The 17,652-nt window shown below is 35.7% G+C and overlaps 1 protein-coding gene across 1 annotated transcript in view; it reads left to right on the forward strand.

Annotated features, from left to right (window-relative positions):
* The window catches only part of TDRD7 (tudor domain containing 7), a 60,456-nt gene that overhangs the window by 9,827 nt on the left and 32,977 nt on the right, over window positions 1-17,652 (forward strand). The window contains exons 2-6 of the mRNA XM_090274453.1: window positions 3,773-3,985; window positions 6,313-6,454; window positions 7,403-7,616; window positions 10,970-11,046; window positions 14,192-14,409. Coding sequence (XP_090130579.1) covers window positions 3,779-3,985; window positions 6,313-6,454; window positions 7,403-7,616; window positions 10,970-11,046; window positions 14,192-14,409 — 858 coding nt within the window. The 5' untranslated portion in view covers window positions 3,773-3,778. The remainder of the gene's footprint in view (window positions 1-3,772; window positions 3,986-6,312; window positions 6,455-7,402; window positions 7,617-10,969; window positions 11,047-14,191; window positions 14,410-17,652) is intronic.

Below are 17,652 nucleotides of genomic sequence, written 5' to 3' on the forward strand. Positions count from 1 at the left end.
TGGAATTTGTGTCTTTCAATTAGTGTGTCTGTTTTATCTAAATTACCAATTTATTGGCATAAGTTCTTCATAATGTTCTCTTTTAAATGTCTGTAGAATTATGCCTTCCTGATGAACTGGTGACTCCCTTTTCAATCCCATTATTGGTAATTTGTGTTTTCTATTTTTTTCTTGATTAATCTGTGTGGCGGCTTATCGCTTTTATTGATGTTTTCAGAAAACTAGTTTTGTTTTCATTTTTTTCTCTACTTTTTTTACTATTTCATTACAGATTTGTTTAATCATTTTAATATTTATTTTGCTCTCATCTTTATTATTTCCTTCCTTCTACTTACTGTTATCATTTGCTGTCTTTTCTCAAGGTTGTAGATTAGATCACTGATTTGAGACCTTTCTTCTTTTCTAACATAACCATATTGTGTTGTAAATTTCCCTCTAAATACTGCTTTAACTGCAACCAGTACATTTTTATATATTGTGTTTTAATTTATTTAAACATATTTTCTGATTTGGGGGGAGCCTTTCTCTTCGATCTGTGGTTATTTAGAAGTATGTCATTCATTAAATTTACCAATACATATATTAATGTTATTGATACCTAATTTAATTTTGTTCTGGTCATAGTATTTTCTTTGTGTAATTTCAGTTATTCTAAATTGGTCAAGGATTGGTTTAAGTTTCAGAATATAATTCCATCTTGGTGAATGTACTAAGTGCTCTTGGAGTGTTCTATAAATATCAGTTAGATTAATTTAGTTGATAGTGTTGTTCAGCTCTTCTATATTCTTACTGATTTTTTTGTTTACTGGATCTAACTGAGAAAGGAGTTTTGAAATCTGCAACCATAACTATGAATCTGTTTATTCTTTCAGCTCTATTGGTTTTGCTTCATGTGTTTTGAAGTTCTGACATTAGGTGCAGTCTCGCTTAGGATTTTCATGTCTTCCTGATTAATTAACTCCTTAATTGTCATGTAATGTCCCTATTCCTGGCAGTATTCCTTGTTCTGATATGAATATAGCCATGTATTAGCATATCATATCTTTTTACTTTAACCTAATTATATTTAAAATAGGCTTCTTTTAGATATTATTTGGTAAGTCTTGCCTTTATGTCCACTTTGCCAATCTGTAACTTTTTATGAGAATGTTGGTCATTTACATTTGATATAATTATTGGTATGGTTAATTTTAAATCTTAGCATTTTGCTAGCTGCTTTCTAATTGCCCTACCTCTTCTTTGTTGTTACTGCTGTTTTCCTTTTGCTCTCATCTTGATTATTTCCTTCTGATTTTTTTTACTTTTGCCTGCTTTTTGATTGAATTTTTACTACTGACTTATTAATTATACCTCTTTGAAAATTTTCGTGGTTGCCATAGCATTTACAATTTATGTCTTTATCACATTCCACTTTCAAATAATATTATACTACTTTATATATAGTATAAGAACCTTCCAATAGTATACTTCCAGTTCCTCTCCCTCATTCTTTGTGCTATTGTTCTTGTACATTTCACTTTTACATAATTATGTACCCCACATGAGTGAATTGTTTTTTTGTGATGGAAATGTCTATATCTTGATTGTGGTGATGATTGCATGAGTGTGTATATTTTTCAAAGTTCAATACATGTTATGCATAAGATGAGTAAATTTTATTGTATATAAATTATACCTAAATGAAGATTTTTTAATATATAAATATGTATGTATGTATGTATATGTGTCTGTTTATCTAGAGAGAATAAGAATAAGAATATCGACCTAGTAGAGGTCTTTCCTAGACTATAGTATTAAATGTTGTTGGTGCTGGTGGTGACAATTTGAAAAAATGTTAATATTTAATGAAAAAAAGTGAATGATAAATATTTAGGTTATTTGCTATTTAAACTTTGCTATCATTTGAGTATTATATTTATAATTAAAATGGTTGACACTTGAGCTGATATTTTGTCTTCTTTTTCAAAAGGACAGATGAGGAAATTGATAGAATTCTCTGCTGTCCAATATGGCATCTAATAGCTATATTTAATTTGAGTTAAAATCCACTTCCTCAGTCATGTTGGCCACATTTCAAGTGCTTAGTAGTTCATGTAGCTATTGGCTACCATGTTGCGCAACAACAGATACAAACCATTTTCATCATCATAGAAACTTCTGTTGGATAGCACTGTTGAAGGAAAATATTAACAAGTTGTCCATGGCTTATTCTTTCTCCTTCATTTAATGAAAGGCTGAGTTCACTTTTCCCTGGCTGCTTGAATGTCATTCTCCAAATCCATCTTCATTTTATTTACCATTAGTCTAAAGAAAATTTGAGTGGTTAATTTTGAAATATGACTGTACTGATCAATGAAAATTCTTAGCCAAGGTCCTCATGGATTTCCTAGGTACCAAAATTCAGTTGTCACTTTTCTTTTTTTCTCTTACTTGTCTGTTCTGTATCACACTTTTGAACATGCCATTCTTCTTGATACTGTCCTCTTTTTGGTTATGTGACTCTGCCTTTTCTACTTCTGTTTCTCTGCTCCCTTTTTCTCAGCCTTTTATAGATTCTTCTTTCTTTGCCCATTCCTTAAATGACAACCTTCCCTAAAGGTCCATCCTTAACTTTGTTTTTGACTACCTTGTCACCAAATACCACATATATACTGAAGGCCAGCAATCTATAACCAGCTCAGACCTCTGACTTTTAAGTTCCAATAAGTATATCTATGTGACTGCCCCGTGAGCATCCCAAACTCCTATGTCCAAAAGTAATTCACTCTCTTCCTTTATTGAGCATCCCAAACTCCTATGTCCAAAAGTAATTCACTCTCTTCCTTTATTGAGCATCCCAAACTCCTATGTCCAAAAGTAATTCACTCTCTTCCTTTATTGCAAACCTGCCTCTACCTCACCTCAGTGTGGGTCATTACTATCCACCATACTTCTAAGATAGGAACTTGGAGCCTCCCTCATCATCCAAGCCAGTTAATCAATTCCTATTGATTTCACCTTTTGATTACTTTTCAAATTGATTTTTGTTTGTTTGTTTGTTTATTCCCAAGGCCCTGTTTTCAGGTCCTCCACATTTCTAAGTATTCTTACAAGTCATTAATCTTTCTCTAATTGATCTTCCCCACTACTGAATAGTGATGATCCTAAAATGCAGAGCTAATCATTTTATCCCCATATTTAAAACCCCTCCAAGGCCCCACATTACATTTGGCAAAAATGCAAACATAGTAGTGTAATATGATTGTCTCTTCTGGATCTGCCTCTTCCCACGTCTCCGATCCCTATCTTTCAGCCCTTAGCTTGGAGTCTTTGTTCAATCATGTCTAGCCATTTAATTACCTGGAATTCTCAGATCCAGCCATGTACTTCTGTCTCACCACTGTGCTTTTTGCATTTTCTGTTCCCTGTACTTGGGGCTGATACCTCTCCCCATCTCTGCCGCCACCCTGCTCCCCGCCTCCACACACACACACCCTTTTCCTCTTTGCCTGGATGATTCTATCTTGTCCTTTGGGCCTCCACTCATCTGGGAAACATTCCCTGGTGTCTTCTTCCCACAGGCTCATCTTTGTGCCTTTCTTACTACCCCCATGTTCTCATAATATTCTGTGCTTGTCTCTGCCATGGCAGTTAACTGCCATGTATTGTCACAGCACAGAAAGTATCCAGTAACAATTTATGGAATAATCTAACAAATGTAAACTCTGAAAATCAACTTGAATTCACAAGCTAATGAATCATCTTAGAGTTATCTTCTCCTGTGCTCTTGTAGGTGAAGATGCTAGAAGCTGATCTGGTTTCAAAAATGCTACGAGCTGTTCTACAGTCTCATAAGGACGGAATAGTATTGCATCGGCTCCAAGGAGAGTTCAAATCCTTGACTGGAGACTGGATCCCCTTCAAGCATTTAGGTTACCCTACACTAGAAGCCTATTTGAGAAGTGTGCCAGCAGTTGTCAGGATAGAGACCAGTAGATCCGGTGAGGTAAGGAGGTAATTGTGCATGTCAGAAAAGTCAGACCAGTTCTAATTGCATGTCTGGCACTGTCAGTCTCATAATTGTGATAGAGGTCAAAGTGAAAAGTGGTTTGGGATTGGTAATGACAGAGAGAACAGCATCCAAGTGCAGCCTAGATTCTCATTACTTTGGTTAACCCCTCAAATTCTTTCTGTTGTAAAAATAAGATTTTAACCATATTAAGAAATTTTAAAATTGAGGTTTCCATAGTCTCAATGTCCAAATGAAATAAGTGTACTGGAGACCTTAACTGCCTAAACATCACACCCATCCATTATAAACCTGCTACAACTGATTTGCCCAGGTCGCTAATGAGCTCCTGGTTACCAAACTAACAGACACTTCTTAATTCTCTTCTTTTGATGTCACTTCTATCTGTCCTGTTATCTGGAACCCAGTTCAATCCCTAACTGATCATTTAGCACCTGATTATTACAGCCCTTCCTTCCATTTTCTGTCTTTAGTCCCTTCTCCTCTAGCCTGGTCTTGTCTTCACACCAGTATGATCATATTCTTCTGAAAGTTCAAATCCTTTCGTTTCTCTAGAATAAAATTATATTTGATACTTATATTCTCTGGAAGACTATTTTATGTATAACATGGGCAATTTGTTGGTAGAAGTAAATTTTTTGTTGTACATACTCTGTGACCCAGCAGCTTCACTTCTGGTATCTGCCCAACATACAGTATGAAAGATGTGCACAAACCATCACACCAAAGACGAGCAGAAACATCCCCCCAAAACAATACTTTTTCTTAGTACATTACTCCATATGTAAATGCATAGAACAGGTATGAAGTATTTCTCACCAAAATTTATAATAGTTACTCCTCTGTTTGTGGCAGGTGAGGGAGGCACTGAGTGGAGAAGGAAAAGGGGGCCTAGGATCAAAGGGGAGGCTCACCTAATCTGTAATAATTTTTGTAAGGAGTAGGTGTAAATTAATTAAATGTTATATTAATAACAAAACTTTCTTCAGCATCCCCGATTCTTCCAGAGAGATTTAAACCATATAAGCCATACTTTTTACTTGGCATCTGGTAATAATATCCAGCATGCTACTTGACACAACATTTTCTATTTAGTCTCTTTGTCTTTTTTTCCTTCATAAATTTCTTGAGGATGAGAGATTGTTTTTCATCCCTAATGGCTGGTACTTAATAAATGTGTTGAATGTATGAATGATAAAACTGAATGAATTAATAAATGAATAATGCTGGATATAGTTACTGAGCTATAATTTACTGTATTTCCCTACTTTGGACATTTTTAATATTTCCAGGTTTTAACTGTTAGAATAGCCCCTAGTGCACATATTTGGGTGTGTAACTTTTCTCCTTTTGAATTATATTCGTATAACATATTTTTAGAAACAGAGATAGTTGCCCAAAGAGTAGGAACATGTTTTGGCTTATTTTTGTTTTCCTGTTTTTGATTTCAACTTATAATCAAAGACTTATATAGCAGATGGGGCTTTAGAGAATGTCTAGTCCTAATAGTCTATGTACTTTTTAAAATTATTTTTTCAAATATCCTGTATGTCACACCATTTTTTTTTTTTTTAAGGTAAAAACCTGAGTTGCTGTGTATTAAGCAGGAGCAGAGGGTCCTGGTCCTCTCCTTGCCCAGCCTAACCTTCACACCACTGTGAGGCCCCTGAGGCACCTCCATGGAATCCTATGGCTCCACTGAACAGTTTGAAAACCCCAGATCTAAGCCCTGTAAAACCCTGTTTTACAGCTGCAAAAATACTGAGATTAGGGAGGTAAACTGATCTGCCCTAAATCACCCAGCTCATCAGTGCAATGGCAAGACTAGGATTTAGTGACCTTTGAAAGGTAACACAGCATAGCAGTGACGAGTACCTACTATGGGTTCAGAGAGGTAGCCTAGCTGTGTGACTTAGGAGAGTTGCTAACTTTCCTGAGCCTCTGTTTTCCCATTATTTAAAATGGAATAATATCCCTCGCAGATTATATGAGGTAATATGTGTAGATCTCAAGTTTCTTTTGGTTCATTTGTTAATCCCATAGTACCTAGCACATTGTAGATGCTTAATAAATACCAGTTTAAGGAATAAAGTTTCAATTTAAGCAAAGATTATTCAGTGTGCTTGATTTCTCTGTAGAGAATACAATTTTGCTTTAACATTATCAAGGAGAGAGACATGAATATCTGCATACAGCTTGATTTGGGACATGTAAACTCACTAAGATCCACTTTTAAAAATTGGCCTCTAGGCACTAATGTGTCTGAGACATGTTTCTCCTCTCACTTTGCCCCTCATGAATAGATTACCTGTTATGCTGTGGCCTGCACAGAAACTGCAAGGATTGCTCAGCTTGTGGCTCGTCAGAGGAGTTCTAAAAGGAAAACTGGGTGGCAAGTTACTTGTCAGATGAGAGTAAAGAAAACCATGCCATTTTTTCTAGAAGGTAAGGTCTTTTCACATGCTGAAAAATGTAAGCCTATTTATGCACACACTGACATGTGGAATTATGGAAATATTGCTTGTATTCATAATAAGCACTTAATAGTTGTTAACATTCGTATGTCAAGGGTTAAATCCTGAAGCTCATATTTCCATTTGAAATTAAGTGAACATGATGAACATGACTTACTAAATGAGGTAATTACTCAGTGTGAAATAACTCAGAGTACATTTTAATTAAGCTTATGACAAAATGTGGTTTTATTCCTTCAGGTTATTTGAGGGAAAGCCCCACCCAGAGTGTTGGATGAACCAAGACTGTGATTTAATGTCTTATTTAGCAAGTCATGTCTTTTAGTATAAATCTATTTTCACAAAAATGTGAATTATGTAGTCCACAAAGATGCTAAATAGGCAACTTAGCCTGTGTTTACTGAATACTCATCTCAAAGAATTTACAATCAGTCCTAAAACTAAATTCACAAGAAATAGCTCAGTGGTAATGGAAAAGAATAGATTCCTAAGTGCCACAGTGAGCATTTTCAGTGAGAATGGCAATGGAGGGCTTTATAGTGAAGAGGAGACTCGAACCCAGACTTCAAGTGGTAGGAAGTTTAAACTGAAGGAGGAGAGATGGGAGGACCGAGATATGGTGGAGTGTGCCGCATTTGTAAGAACATGCGGAGACTGCCCCTGAAGTGTTAGTTGGTAAGTAGATGGAAAGCAACTGTGGTTTAGTAGATCAAACCACATTTGAAGAACCTCATCTGCTAAATACTCACCAATCTACTCTTCCCCCACTGACCAGCCTTCAAGTGGTTACTTTCCTCACATTCTTACATACTGCTTGAAAAATAGAGACCCACAGAAAACATCTGGGCAGAGGAGTGACATAATGAAACTAGAGTTTTGGGAAGCTAATTGATTCCATTCTGTATGTCTAACTTCATAGGAAAACCGAAAGCAACTCTCAGACAACCAGGATTTTCTTCAGATTTTTATATCAGCAAAAAGCCTAATCCAACGCTGTCAGGAGACAAAGGAAACTCTTTTGCAATTAAGTCTGATGCTGAAATACGGCCTTACACATTGCATACAAATGTTGGAAGTGAAGTATTCAAAGATGTTCCAGTGCAGAGGCATGTGACGATGCCTACCAACAATAGGTATTTGCACTTTGGCTAAAAGGAGGAGTTTAGCAAACCTAGGGTAATTGATGTTAAAAAATGTATGTTCAGGGTAAGAAGGAAATACCTTGTTTTGTCTAATGTAAGTTCATATATAGTAGAAAAATGCATCATTACTAGTAAGTGCACTTTTCTTAGCTGCATGAATGTCATTCTCTGAATATCTCCATTTTATATTTTCTCTGTATTTTTGATATTCTCTCCTTGTGAAATTCATTTTAAAAGCTCTCACAAATTGTTGTAAGATGCTATTTAAGCATAACTTACAACTTTTTCTGAAAACCTTTCTTGTAATTAGTTTTGGAAGTTTTAAATAAAATCTGATTTATCTGCATACTCCACTATGCTCCAGTAATTGATCCATAATTATACAGTAGCATAATGCATCCATGCATGCCACGGACTGGCAATAGTGGCACAACCTTAAAGTCTTAGCTTGGATGCTGCCATTCACAAACCATGGGAAATAAGTGAAATTACTTTATCTTTTGGGACTGTGGTGTCCTCATTTGTCCAATGAAAATTTTAACTAGGTGATCTCAAATTTTATTTCTGACTCTAAATTTTATGGTTTTATAAGGTCATTCAGGTCAGCAAACTACAACCTATAGGTTGAGTCCAGCCCATTGCCTATTTTCTGTAAAGTTTTATAGAGACACAGCCACATCCCATTGTTTATGTGCTGCCTGGGGCTGCTTTTGCACAGCTGCAGAGCTGAGTAGTCCTGCAGAGGCAGCGTGGCCTGGGAAGCCTAAAAGTATTTACCGTAGGACCTTTTTCAGAAAAAGTTTGCCAACTCCTGATATATATGAATCAGTATTACAGTCTTCCATCTATTTGTGCCTTTAAAACAAATCTTGTTGTATCAAATTCCTTTAATTTAGTGTTCAAAAATTCCATTTTATGCAAAAGATAGTTTCCCCCACATGGACACTCCCACCCCAATACAAGAATATTTAGAAAGAATTTTTTTTTAATTACATAAAGGGTATTAATTTTAAAATTTTGGTGTTCTTCATAAAGTAACCCTTAAATATTTGCCATAATGGTAAATATTTAATGTTATTTATGCTTATTATAATTTTGATAAGGTCTAGAAAATACGTGGAGATTGACTGAAAGCATTAGGCGGGTTCAGTATGTGACTGAGGTATGATTGTCTCCTCTGATTGCAAGCCTAATAAGTCCTGTTTTTGAATTAAATCTATAAAGTGATAGCCAAATCAGGCGTGTTGGATTGTGGGGTCTGGGGAGCATTCTCCACCCCACAATCTGGTGTCTCCTACCCCTTACTTAGTGGTACTAGGTAAGTGCCTTCCATCCCTGCAGGTAGCACCAGCAGTGATCGAGTAGGGGCCCTGACAGCAGTCTAAACAGTGAACCCAAGTTGGTGCTTTCTGACCTGCAGCCTAGTGTGCTTCTACCCCTTCCACCTAGTAGCCCCAGGCCCAGGGAAGTGCACTCTGCTCCCATGGGTAGCACTTGCAGAGATCAGGCAGAAGCCCCAGCAGCAACAGGTGAATGTACCACACCAGAATAGTACCATAAAGGCCCTGAAAACTAAATTATCAATGGAGCAATAACCTGCAAAAGTAGGCCGGGAACTATGCGCTAAACCTAAACAAGGTAAATGCCTCCTAAAACAGGACATTTAAATAGGGTCCATGTTCTCCTAACCTATTTCCTAATACCTAGTATAGAAAAAACAAATTTTTGTTATACTAAGAGCCAGGAAAATGACTACTTGAATGGGAATAAATAATCAACAGGCACCAACACCAAGATGCATCTGATGTTAGAATGATCAGACAAGGATTTTAAGGCAGCTGTCATAAAAATGCTCTCATGAGCAATTGCAAATATTTTTGAAAAAACGAAAAAATAGAAAATTCACCAGAGAAATAGAATATAGAAAAAGAACCCAATGGAAACTATAGTACTGAAAAATGCAATACCAAAATAAAAAATGCATAGGATGAACTGAGTAGCAGAATGAACAGGACAGAGGAAAGGATCAGTAAACTTGAAAACAGAACAATAGAAATTATGAAATCTAACAGCAGAGTAAACAGATGTCAAAAAGTCAAACCAAAACAAAACAAAATAACAGCTAGCAAAGCCTGAGGGGCCTATGGGGAAAAACTAGCAGAGCCTTGGGGACCTATAGGAAAAGTAAAGAAGATGTTACATTTACGTTATCAGAATTTCAGAAGGAGAAGAAACAGTGGAGCTTAAATGAGTATTTGAAGGCATAATGTCTGAAAACGTCTCAAATTTGTATAAGGACATAAACCTACAGATTAAAGACACTTAGAGAATTACACATAGGTTGAATCTAAAGAAAATCACATCAAAACACCTCATAATTAAATTTCTGAAAACTAAAGCCAAAAAAAAAAAAAAAATCTTGAAAACAACCAGAGAAATGACTGATCATCTTTAGGGGACTTCCAGTTAATGACAGTGGATTTCTCATCCTCAACCATGGAGTAAAACATGGCATATTTTTCTGGTGCTGAAAGGAAAGTAAAAACCTGTCAATCACAAATTGGATATTATTCCATTTATTCTTACAACATCACTCTTCCTTGTATGTACCAAGCACTGGGCACTGGGAACACAGGTAATTAAGATACCTGAAGTCTAGTGAGGGAGACAGACATGAACACAAATTATTTCTGTGTGTGCGTGTGTGGCAGATTTCTTTGTCCTTATATTTCGAACAGTCTTGCTGTATATATCCAATATAATTCATATAAAATTATTTTGGTGAGTGAATAAGGTGGGAAATCTGTGTTTATTTTTTTCTAAGTACTTATTTGAGCAATCCCCTCTCTGGTTTGAAATGCCACTTCCATCACGTGCTAATATATAATGTAAATTGAATGTTATTAAGCTCTCTAAAATTTGACCTGTCCAACTAGTTTATTTTTGTAACTTTGTAATACATTTCAGTATCTGGTGATCCAAGTCCTTCATTTTTTAGTTATATTTCAAAATAGTCTTATGTTCAACTGTTTATTCTTTGCATGTTTTTTTTTTTTTTTTTCATTTTGTACTGCTTGTTCCTTAAAGGTGATTAATTGGAACTCTGACTTCCAAGATCTTTTATAGTCCTAGTTTAAATTCAGCTCTTTATACATTTTCTTTGGGTAAATATGAAACATGAAAGCTGAATTAGGTATATTTTTATTTCAACTCATTTTGAAATATATTAATGGTTTGTTTTACTGTTCAGTGCCACAGCGACTTTAATGAAAAGTAGAGTATTTAAAACTTGGTGTTAATTTCATTATTTGAATTTTAATTTATTTTTTTTTATTATACCTTAGGTTTAGCCCAAAAGCATCCTTTCCACCACCTCCTCTTCAGATGCATCTCTCAAGAACCTGCACTAAGGAGATGAGTGGTATGTTTTCGGAACATTAGCTTCTAGAGCCTCAGAGCCCCCGCCAAAAACTCTGGTGGTGGCTTTTGACATTTACTCTTACCTTCTTCTTTTTGGAATATAGCTCTCCTGCCTCTTTCCTAATTTCTTTAAGTTAGTAATTGACGTGATCTAAGGAGAAAATAATACAGGTAATCCCGCATTACACAGTACTTCTATAACACAGGTTCGCTCTAACACAGTTAGAGAATTGGGGAAAACTCCTGTATAACACGAAATTAGGGAAATCCCCATACAAAACTGACCATGATAAAAGCTTTTAAGAGCAAAAGATAACTCATTTAAGATTTTTCATTCAAGCGTGTACAATGTAGCAGTTTACTCTAAAAAACATAAAGAAAGGCCTAGACTTAGCCAAACAGTTAGTCATATTTCTTAAATGAAGGTCCTTGTGCTGAAAGGAGCACAAAGTTTAAGAGAGAACTTCAAGAGTACTTAGCATCATGTAACGGAATTTATAAAGATCTCTCAGCTAAAAGCAAGCAATTTAAAATAATAGATTTTTTGCAAAAAGTAGAGCATAGAGATTAGGATAATACTGAAGAAAGTTCAGTGGATGAGGATACCTTGTCAAAAAAGAAAACTCATTAGGTTAATGGAGCTTAGTAGTGATGACAAAGAAAACATTACTTAATTCATATTAATATGTAATACTTTTGATGAAAATTGCTTTAATAAAGCTATTTCTCTTAATAAAAAATATAATAGTACGTTTTTTAATTTTTGGAACCTGGCCCCCACCCCCTTTTTGTACTAGTTCTTTTTTTCCGTATAGCACAGATTCGCATAACATGGCGTTGGCTAGGAACCTAACAACCGTGTTGTACAGGGGTTACCTGTACCTTCAAGGATATCATTATTATTCTGACTTGAGACGTTCCTCACACCAGACTTATTCTGTTTCTATCCCACGTGTCCCCTGCAGAGATACTTGTGTCTCTTGTCACTGTCTCCACTTATTAAGGGTAAGATTTAAAGTACATAAATATGGGACCTAAACTCATAAAATCATTTCAGATACTCTGAGCATTTAAGTGTGAATATAAATGATTCCTTGGGTTAAAAATCTAAAAGGGGCTGTTAAGAAAACAATTGGAGACAAAATATAAAGTCAAAGAATCTGAAGATTAGAAGTGTACCCACTCTTCATCTTGTCTCCTCCAACCAAGGTATAAATTCCCTTCTTACAGTCCCACCTGAGGGACACAGTGTTTCTAGAATCAGTACCTATATTGCATGTAATTTAAATGTGATTGTAAAGGCTTTGCTGCTTTAAGTGTGATTCTTATTGAGTTGAAATCATTTTTTCCATAAGAATACATCTGCAATATTTCTTACATAAATTAATCGAACAATGTAATTTTGTTTGTCAATTACTTTAACATATGCATTTTCTGAAACATGACTACTCATTACAATTGTATACCTTTTAAATTAGTTGTAAATCCTTTTAAATTACAATAAACTTTTCCTGCAGAACCAAAGGGACCTACCTATTCAGGAGGATCTCAGTTTACCTGGCAGCTGATATGCATCTCTTGTTTCCTTAACCTGAAAAATCATTTATATTTGTATTTACATGTTAGTGGTCATTGCACACAGTTTAGGTTCCCAGCTTTTAAGTGGTGGAGTATCTGAAACTATTTTATGAGTTTAAATTTCATATTTATGTATTTTCAGTCTTACCTTCTAATGAGTGAGAGGGTGATAAGAGACACGAGTATCCTGTGTGCACACTTACACACAACCTCTCCTGCCTGCTGACAGCCTAGATTGCTCCCTTGATTTGTTTAACAGAAGGTACAGGAGCTTAAGTGACTCCATAGGCTCCAGAGAGCAGGTGCATTTGCAAAGACTTGAATTGTGCATCAGCTGCTGACACACTCTTTAAATGGGGTCTGGCCAGTTCTGAGAAACTCCTATTTTTTCTGGCATTTTTATATCGTTATTTGGGAAGAACTTATTAAAAAAATTAGTTCTGCCTTTAATAGGAAATCTAGACAGGCATCCTGGGTCCTTTTGTGCACTAAGCTAAACTAAGTCTCAGCAAGGGTAGGTCTCGCCCTGAAGTGGGTAGAGCAGTCAGCATCCAGCCAATCTGAAGGAGCAGCTTGCCCTTTGGCTTTCTGGCCTCCTCAGAGGCCAGGGGCCTTAAACCAGCCTGTGGGTCTGTACCAGGCAGCTTACAATTAAATTAAATTAAATTTAAATTGTTGAATCCCAGCAGAAATTCTTTGTGATTAAGATATGAACATATTTTTCTTGTAGTTGGTAATTTTTTAAATATTCTGATCTGTATTCCAGTGAAATTTAAAAGAGATTTGGAATGAATTTCATAGTTCTTAAAATACCAGAACTGTCAACTATTGTGAACACTCAAATTTCTTTGTCCTAGGATGTTAACTCAGGCACTGTAAATTTTAAATAAAATAAATGAGTAAGAGAGCTAATCAACACTACAAGTATTCACTAATGAAAGATAGATAATATGAATTGGGAAAATAAAAACAAATCGTTAATAGTTATCAGCGGGCTTCAAACCTCTTATTAATATATTTATAACCTGAAGCTAGGATGATTATTGTAAGTCGATCACTTTTGAACTGTCTTGCTAAATTATTTTTCTCATTAATAAAGGAGAAAATTGATCAATTTAATATTTTTTAATAAAATCTTCTTTGATCTTATTAGTAAGACATTATCCTCATGCCTTGTGAAATATAGCTTTAAATTCATCATTGCATATTAACCATTATTGTCTAAAATTTGACCTTTCTTAGTTGCAGTTAGAAAATGATTTGTTAATAAGTTCCATTATTCTTTATGAAGCAAGATTCTTCTCATGTTTAAATTAAATGAAGTACCCTTGCAAAGTTAAGGGGCTGGGTTCCCTCTGTGGGTGGCCATTGACCCTGCTGAAGATTTCATGGTCAGAACTTGGAGTGAAGTTGTCATGGTCCTGCTTTGCCTAAAATTTCTACCTTTAAATCCCTTGCCCCCCCCCACAAGCCTAAACTATAACAAAGCCTAAAGATACAGTTTTTAAGTAATGAGGATCATCTAAATTAAGCATTTTGGTTAATTCTATCATTTTTTTAATTTAAAGATCATTTAAATCAGGCTGTTGAAAAACCAAATGTCATGCCTCCTGCCTCTTACACTTATAAAATGGATGAGGTTCAAAACCGCATAAAGGAAATGCTAAACAAGCATAATAATGGCATTTGGATGTCTAAGCTTCCACATTTTTACAAAGAGTTATATAAAGAAGAACTTAATCAAGGAATTTTACAACAGTGTGAGCACTGGCCTCATATTTGCACGGTACGTTTCTTCTTATTCCTCCCTCTTGTTGTCCCTCCTCCACTTTCAGATTTGGATTACTAGTCATGACACCTTTTGCATATATTGCTTCATTTATCTTTATCTCTAAGATTAATATGTATTTGTTCTTATATATAGGAGAAGTATGTCAAGGGTTAAGGACTGTGTGTGTTATAATTGCTGTCTTTATACATTTCGTTTTAACTTATTTTTTGTCCATATAATATGTGATAACAGATATAGCTTTTTGCATTGAGCTGCTACCAGTAGATACTGATTGCTTTGCTATTTTAATAATGAACTTACTTGTAATAAAACTTGTTTTTTATTATCCTCAAATTTTATGTGCTTGTTTCTGAGCATTTTTAAAGACATTCAGCTGAACATATTTCAGTGTAACTACATATTAGTATATATAATGATACTAATATATATTATATAACTGTACTAATATAATATATAACTAAATATATTACATATTTACATTAGCTATTTATAAAATACCTTATAGTTTTTAAAATTAATATAGGGTTCAGATTTAAAATTTTTACAAACTTCTTTGGAAGAAAAAATTGAGAAGTGAGTTGACATCAATTTCCATACACATTCCTACTGAGAGCCTATTATTATAAAATGATGGATGAGAATAGTCTATTAGAAATCTTAATTCAGCCAGAGTTAGAGATTCTTTTATTTTATTTTATTGTTGTTCTATTACAGTTGTCCCATTTTCCCTCCATTGCTCTCCCCTGCCCTCTCCCCCAGAGACTAGATTCTTAAACCAAAGGAATTTTTAGAAGTTTCTTAAATGTTTTATTTACCAGAATAAGTTTCACAACGTAACTATTTTAACTGGTAGCAATAACATTGCTATTGTTGCTTCTAAGCTTGTACAATTAAATATGCGTGATGATTAGTATTTGATAGAGAGCTTTCATTTCTTTAATTTCATATATATTTTGGCCCCAAACCCTGTTGGGCAAAGTGTAGGCCACTCCCTCTATAAGTTCCTGGCCTACAGACAGCATATATTTTTGTAAACACTCTTTCCTTCAGGCCACCAACACCCATTTGAGTCTGAGTGCTTTGCAGGCAAGATTCCTTCACTGATCCGTCCATCCTGTTTGTTCATTTACTATGCACCTGCCTCATCCATCCATCCTGTTTATTCATACACCATTTGCTGTGCACCTGCAGGTGCCAGCCACTGCCTTGGGGACAGTATGACAGTCTAACAAGACTATATAGTGTGAGGTGGGAAAACAGGAAGAAATATCAAACTCTGGAAATATGGCTGTCTCCCTACTTATAAAGTCATGAGTGCTTAATGATCATGAGAACATTACCCCTGATTTATGTGGAATGTGGAGTTTATTCTTATGATGGGAATCCCCAACATTGCTATTCATTTCGTTTCATTTTTACTCCTTTCTGGGAAGGACTTTCTCCCTGGATGAAGGTTTAGCAGCATTGATGTACCTACCCCCCTTAGACTTCCCTAATCTTGAGGAGGACTTGTAAGATTTTACCAAGGTTCTTAATGTATTATATTTCTGGTTATTTTATTTTATATTCCATGATAATTACTGTTGTTGTGACTTAATTTATGGCTTTTGAGGGAAATTTTTCATTCTTGCTAGTCTACATGTTTGCAAAGCCCCAGTATTTTTCTTGCTAGGATTGTAGGAGAGAGAATATCTCTTTGATGTTAAAACTTTACCCAAAATGAGTGGTTTCTACTAAATATTCGGCACTGAAACAACCGACTCTTTTTTGGTTGCTTTTTTCAGCACTCAAATTCATCTCTGTTGCATGATAATTTTCTGTGCTGCAGTGAAGGTGGAACATAAAGCAGAAATATAATACACCTTTTATATTCTGTATATCTCAACTTTGAGTATGACTGTTTAGATGCAGTCACTGTCAGTCATTAGGCATGAGCAAGTCTAGGATGCTGAAAACTGCCAGTCTTACTGACATCTATTGATATTTTTCAAAACTTATTTTAAACCTTTGAATATTTTCTTAACAGCCTACTGGTAAACACTTTTAAACAGTTGCACCTTGATTATTTTTACATAGTTTTACACAGTTACATCATGGTTACATTGCCTTTGTTCTGACTTCTTGCTTTTTCACCTTGCTGGAAAGCAGAAACAGTGATAGCATGGCCCAACTGGTGCTACTATAACCAAGGTCAGACAGCCTCAAACACCGCACAGAACACTTAGGATACGAAAACAAAGGCTTGGTAATGTCTCCCTCTCTAAATAGCTTGTATAATTGAAGAAGAAGTCCAAGTGCATGCAGTGTATTTCTTTCTTTAAAAAAAGAAATAAACTGCTCTCCGCACCCAGTCACATAAAACATCCTATTTTAAAGAGACTGAAAAACAAAGTTGTTTAAAAAGAGAATTATCCGTTGTCCTACCACCCAGAGATAACCACTTGCAGGGACTCCATTTGAATAACTGAATGGGCAGCATTAGCTTCAGGGACCAAATAGCAGCTCTGAAATGTTACCTTCATGGAAGTTCTAATCAGCTATATGCTGTAGGACACTTCACAAGGATGCCAGATGCCATTTGGATGCCAAGCAGAAGGATGCTTTGAATCTGTTGTTCTTAACCTTTTGGAGCTCTCTGACAACAAAATGTGGACTGAGAGCTGTGAAAGCTAAAGAGAACAGAAAGTCTTATTAGCAGTGATGCACCAGTTTCATAGTGTTCCTAGGCAGCTTGTGAGAGAAGCAAGAATTATGCAGAATCTGTCTCGGAAAGGCCAAGAGCCCAAGATGGTAAGCCTGTAGCCCATGGATCCTGGAATCTCGTCCCATTGGGTTCTAGGAGAAGGACAGCAACAACTCTTGGGGCTGGATTTCTAAGGAAGTGAAAACAAACAGCAGTGAGGTTCCCTCAGTCTTTATAGAGTGCAAACAGTCTGTGGAGCCACGCAGGCAGAAACAACAGTGAAAAGGAAGCTGAGGGTTTGAATGTACAGCCACAATATCTAAGTGGAGTCGTTTGTTTTCTGTGTTTTTCACCAATGAAAAGAAATATGCGGTAAACACACTGCAACAGTCTTTAAATTTAATTTCAGTGACCATGTGAGTAGGAGAAAGAAGGTCTCGGTGGCCAAATCAGAATAGAGGAGTTGAGGAGTAATATGCTGTTGCTGTTCTGGAACTTGAAACAGCAAATACCCAGAGTGCCCTCTAGTGCAATGAGAGAGTTTGCGTTTGGGA

The sequence above is a fragment of the Furipterus horrens genome, unplaced genomic scaffold, assembly GCF_987537825.1.
Source record: "Furipterus horrens unplaced genomic scaffold, mFurHor1.1.pri manual_scaffold_4, whole genome shotgun sequence".
NCBI lineage: Eukaryota > Metazoa > Chordata > Mammalia > Chiroptera > Furipteridae > Furipterus > Furipterus horrens.